General features: G+C 33.6%; 2 protein-coding genes across 2 annotated transcripts; one reads left to right on the top strand and one right to left on the bottom strand.

Annotated features, from left to right (window-relative positions):
- The first annotated feature begins 397 nt into the window (after window positions 1–397).
- Window positions 398–2224, top strand: LOC101494515 (F-box/kelch-repeat protein At1g80440-like). The gene has a single exon (XM_004506810.4). The coding sequence runs from the start codon at window positions 672–674 to the stop codon at window positions 1749–1751; it is 1080 nt and encodes a 359-aa protein (XP_004506867.1). The 5' UTR covers window positions 398–671; the 3' UTR covers window positions 1752–2224.
- A 1741-nt stretch (window positions 2225–3965) lies between these two features.
- LOC113787114 (pentatricopeptide repeat-containing protein At2g37320-like) lies at window positions 3966–5635 on the bottom strand. The gene is made up of 2 exons (XM_027335674.2): window positions 4467–5635; window positions 3966–4370 (listed from the first exon to the last, which is right to left on the bottom strand). The coding sequence occupies exons 1-2, from the start codon at window positions 4615–4617 to the stop codon at window positions 4147–4149; spliced, it is 375 nt and encodes a 124-aa protein (XP_027191475.1). The 5' UTR covers window positions 4618–5635; the 3' UTR covers window positions 3966–4146.
- Window positions 5636–5676: the final 41 nt, after the last annotated feature.

The following is a 5676-nucleotide window of genomic DNA, read 5'->3' on the forward strand; positions in this document are numbered from 1 at the left end:
ATTCGCTTATAAAAAAATTATAACTAATCCCAAATTCAATCTCCTACTTTCTTTATAATTTTATCTTTTTTTATGTAACGATTGAAAACAATAGGGATGATTTGAAAGGAGGGAATCCATTCGTGACTAATCCCAAATTTAAAGTTAAAAACAACTTTTTTTAAGAACATCGAATGAGCTGATTTTATAAACAAATTAAAGTTGAAATTAAGGGACGATTGCTGTCCATTGTTGCATAGTAAAAGTCGTTGCTGCCTTTCAATATTTTAAGCTTATTTGTCTATTTCAATATGTCCCACTTCTCAATCAAAAGAACCCTTCTAGAAGCACTTATTATAGTTATCGCTTTTTCATTTTCACTCATAACAACTTGCCCCAAATTCATTCACCATACACCCATGTGCCCCTATCTTTCTTTTTTTCTTATCTCTATAAATCCCAATCCTCAAACCCCTTACAACACAAACCTCAATAACAACATATTCACTTCTCAAACTCCTCAAAAAACTCATTCAGATAAAATAGTAAAATATTACAAATACTCTTTTTCTTTCTTTCAAGCATTTTAGTTCAAAAATCTTTTCTTTTTCAGATTCTAATTCATGGGTTTTTGTTAATTCTTCGTTTGATCTTTGTTTTCACTTTGTAATTTTGATTTTAACTTTTTTTATATGATGGAGCTTATTTCCGGTCTACCTGAAGATTTAGCCAGAGACTGTCTAATTCGGGTTTCATACCAACAATTTCCCACGGTGGCGTCGGTTTGTAAAGGGTGGAAGACGGAGATACTTACGCCGGAGTATCACCGTCAACGACGGAGAACGGGACAAGCTCAAAAAGTTCTAGTTATGGTTCAAGCACGTATTGAACCGGATAAAAGTGAAACCGGTTCGACGAAAAGACTTACAAACCCGGTTTACCGGCTCAGTGTTTTTGAACCGGAAAAAAGTACTTGGAGTGAATTACCGGCACCACCCGGTTATAGTTCAGGGTTACCGGTTATGTGTCAGTTAGCTTGTGTCGGATATGATCTTGTTGTGTTGGGCGGGTTGGATCCGGATACATGGAAAGCATCGAATTCAGTGTTTGTTTATAATTTCTTGTCGGCAAAATGGCGATGCGGGACCCAGATGCCAGGTGGATCCCGCATGTTTTTTGGTTGTGCATCAGATGCCCGTCGGATGATTTTTGTGGCCGGCGGACATGATGACGAGAAGAATGCGTTGAGGTCGGCATTGATGTATGATGTGGCGGTGGATGAATGGGTTGAGCTACCGGAGATGTCGTCGGAGCGTGATGAGTGTAAGGCGGTGTTTCGCCGTGGAAGGTTTATTGTCGTTGGTGGTTACACGACGGAGAATCAAGGAAGGTTTGAGAAAAGTGCGGAGGTTTTTGATTTTGTGACGTGGAAGTGGGGTCAAGTGGAGAAAGAGTTTTTGGATTGTGCCACGTGTCCAATGACTTTGGTGAACGGTGGTGATTGTGATGAGAGTGTTTATATGTGTTGCGGTGGTGAGTTAGTTACCATGAGGGGTCACACGTGGCAGAAGATGGGTAAGGTTCCGGATGAGATCCGCAACGTTGCTTATGTTGGAGCGTTTGGTGGGGCTGTGGTTGTGATTGGATCTAACGGCTATGGTGAAGTGCACATGGGTTATGTTTTTGATTTGAGGAGTTATAAATGGAGAAAATTGGACTGTCCAAAAGGGTTCACTGGACATGTCCAAACCGGATGTGTACTAGAAATTTAATTCTTTGCGTAGTTACCATCGTTGGATTGGATGAAAATTAGACGGTCATTTAAATGTGTATTCTAGTTAAATTCATGAGTGATTGTGATTTTATAGAATTGAAGAGGAGAATACTATTGTGTTTAATCTAAATCCATATTTAGGGGGTTAGGTTTTTTTATTTTTTGTTTAGTATAATACGGGAAGATATTTTGAAATAGTGAAAGCGCAAGTGGAACTATGTATTTTTCCATATGCTAAAAGGTTGGGATCAATCCAAGTAAATATAGGCATGAAGAAATTTTCGAGTTGTTGCTTGAAATTTTTCCTTTTTCCTTTTGCACTTTCTTTTTTTGACCGTTTTGGTAACGGTTTTTAGTTATTAGGTTGGGGCTTTGACCTCTTGTTTGTCATGAAAAGAAAAAGGGAATTTGGTACATAATATATGTGAAATATATACTTTTTTGTTGTATAAATTAGCATAATCTTCGTAAGTTTAGTGTGTATTTATGGAATGTGATGTTGTAAATCATATAAGGGTCGTCATTTGAGATAGCAATTATTATTTTTAGTTTACCACAGATGATTTAATTAACTATTATAGAAAAATGCATAAATAAAATAAACAGAATAATATTTTTACTAAAATACTTTTTTTAAATATTGGTGTGTTTACTATTATTATAATATGAAAATATTGAATTTAAAATAATAACTGTAGTAGTAATTAGAATGGATCTAGTATTAATTAGATTGTATAATTCAAAAAAAGTTATTAATATTAGATAAAAAAAATTAAATACATTTTAGAATAAACTTTTTACAAATAAATTATTCATTAAAAAACTGTGTTAGAATTGTCATTGTCATCTTGTAAAAAAAAAAGTCTTCTTGTAGTTGCCATAACTTTTAAGAAATATATTCATGTGATAACTTGTATTGGACGCAATACTACTCCATAGGGTTTAGCTCTTAACTCTTAACCCACTTGTTACATTTACTCTCTCCATTACTTAAAAATTAAACTTGTGTTCTTATCATGGTATAATTTAAGATAATATTTTGTCTAACTCTATCCTGGTTAGGGTAATTATTTTTTGAGAGATGTTAGTAATATTTTTTAATATATATTTCTCAACATATTTTTTTATTATTGGGTGAAATTCATATAGAGATCTACCAAATTTATGTAGATCACACATAATTTTATAGGTCTCATATAAAGTTAACTAATATAAAAGAGTATGTTGAACAATGTGTATTACTAGTATTTTTATTTTATTTTAAATTTTTTATAAATTAATTATTTAATAGTTGAAAAATTTGAAAATGAATCTATGATAATACGTCCACTTCTATTTAGGAGAGATTACTTTTTGTTGATTTTATTTTATTGAGGAGAGATGTTAAATTGATGAAGCAATGAGAGTGAGAGATGTGTTTATATTAGAAATAAAATTATATAAAAAATTATCATTGGTAACCGTAAAATGTAAAAAAAAAAATGGTATTTGTTAAGGAACATAATGAGTAACTTGTGTTTTACTAGGCTACATGCATCTTAATTTTGTGTTTGTGTACGGTGGATAAATGTAGTTCAACATGAATCAATATATAAAAGTTAGTTAAAATTTTAACAAACATCAATGATAAAATTCTCCTCATCTTTAAAGGTGATTGAAGGGTTTTGGAGGAAAGAGAGGAGAATAAATATTTAAAAAATAATGTCATTTGTTTAATTTTAAAAAGAGTATTCAAGGAGAGCACAATTCTTTCTATATCTATTTCTGCTTTTGGTCTAATTTAAAGAGAATTGTAGAGGAAAGGGAGAGCCAAAATAACTAATAAATCATTTAAATTTACTACTCTTCACTTGAATCCAACACAAACTCATCTAAAATTCTTCTCATTCACTCCCCCATTTCAAATCATACATAACTATTTCTCTATCCTTTGCTCTCCACCTTTTTGTTGAACAAAAGAGATCAGAAGTCTGAGACATTGACTCAATCATTGTTCGTTTGATAAAAATAAATGATAACAAATGTTTTCCTCAAAACCTAACTAGCTTAACGAACATCAATCAGGTTACTGTCTTAGTCTTAAAGACGAGTAAAGTCATTAACTCATATTTTTAAGAAGTGTAATCGATTTTTGTTAGAATTTCAAATGGTTTTTAAGCATTAATCTTCGAAGGATCACATCCACCTTATAATTTGTCTAAAATAGTAAAACTAAGGTAAGAGAAAATCACTCAATTCAGAAGATTTAGAATTAATTACATCGGGTGGAAATGAAAAGTGTAACTATCTTGTGATAATTTAATTAGTGTTTGATGGGTAACTTTAATAGATTTATTGATGCCACATAATACTTAAGTAGCATGAATTGGATCATGAAAAAATTACTCTAAATCTTAACATAGCCAGATCATGGTGTTCCAGGAACAAACATCTCGCTCCATCATCCTATCAAAGAGTTCCCTGGCAGAGACAACATCTCCTGCTTTCACATAACACATCAGCATCGAATTCCATGATACAACCTTTCTCCTAAATCTCCCTTGACCCCCATTTCCATCACTCATGATCCCATCAAAAAGGCATCGCGGCTCTTCAACCATTCCTCTCTGACCATACCCTGCAATCAAAGTATTATAAGCATACACCAAATCATCTTTCTCATCGCCCTCATTCCCATATTCCATCAAAATCCAAGCAACCATATTCAACTCACCATTGCTAACAAGTCCAGATATAAGGCCACTAAGTGAAGTCGAATCCCTATCCGGCATAGTCCTAAAAAATCCAACAGCAGAATCCACATCCCCATTCAACAAGAACCCATTTATCAAAGCATTGGACGACACAACATTCCGTTGTGGCATAGAATTAAAAATCTCAAGAGTTTGATCCAAGAGATACAATCCCTTTGTGGAATTTGATCAAACAACTTTCTACCTTCTTCAACAAACCTGCTTCCACGGCAAGAAAAGTAACCCGAAATGATGAGGTTCCAGGACACAATATCCTTGTGGGGCATTTCATCAAACAGTTGGCGTGTTTTGAAATCTCCGTTGAACATAACAAGTGGTCATGGAATTCCATGTAACTGTGTTTCGGTGAATAATGGAATCAAAGAATGACCTCGCATCGGTTAATCTACCGGTTCGAATCAAATGGAAAACCTTTTTGTTGCATTGGTAAACTAACTGTTTTTTGTGTAGTTGGTTTGACAAAGTTGACATTACCGAAACAGAGAAAATTGAGACACATTTAGGCTTGTGTTATGCTACAAGTTTTTGGAAGAGAGAGAAAGGGCCATTTAAGGAAGCAATTGTGTTCATGATTGGTGGTGGTATTTATGTCGTATATTGCCGTCTTCAAGAGCATGCAGAAGTATATTTTATATGGAACAACATAACTTTTAACTGGAGGGGACTTTATAGAGCAGTTTACATTGTTGGGGAAGAAGATGGGTTTGGGTAATGTTACTTTGTAGAAAATATCTTGCGGAGGCAAAATGATATAAAACTCCATTTTGGCACCGGCACAAAACACCTAGGGCCAAACTTATATATGATTCTTCTTATATTTTTACTTTCTCGGAGATTCAACATTGTTAATTGTAAATCTGATTTGGATTGAGAACACATTCAAGCAGTAACCGTTCTAATACTGCTGCTATAAATTGTTATTGGTTACGAATAAATCTATTTGGTTAGTTTTTAAGTGGTGCGAATTTTAATGTGCATGCTTACAAGTTTGAGTTTGCAACCACTGCATATGTCAGTGAATAAATCTATTCATTTATCTGTTTGCTGGGTTTTTAATGGAATCAACTTTCACTACCAGACCTAACTGTTCCTTGATTTTTTTTTGGGATTTTTTGGCAAAATTTAAAAATAATCCGAAGAAGTCGCCAGAAACCGATTTTTTTGACTAGC

Source organism: Cicer arietinum, chromosome 6, assembly GCF_000331145.2.
Source record: "Cicer arietinum cultivar CDC Frontier isolate Library 1 chromosome 6, Cicar.CDCFrontier_v2.0, whole genome shotgun sequence".
Classification (NCBI taxonomy): Eukaryota; Viridiplantae; Streptophyta; class Magnoliopsida; order Fabales; family Fabaceae; genus Cicer; species Cicer arietinum.

Coding starts and splice junctions, on each gene's coding strand:
- LOC101494515 (XM_004506810.4), top strand. CDS start 672: ATGATGGAGCTTATTTCCGGTCTACCTGAAGATTTAGCCAGAGACTGT.
- LOC113787114 (XM_027335674.2), bottom strand. CDS start 4,617: ATGCCACAACGGAATGTTGTGTCGTCCAATGCTTTGATAAATGGGTTC. Junction 4,371..4,466: donor ATCTGGACTTGTTAGCAATG/GTGAGTTGAATA, acceptor CTTTGATTGCAG/GGTATGGTCAGAGAGGAATG.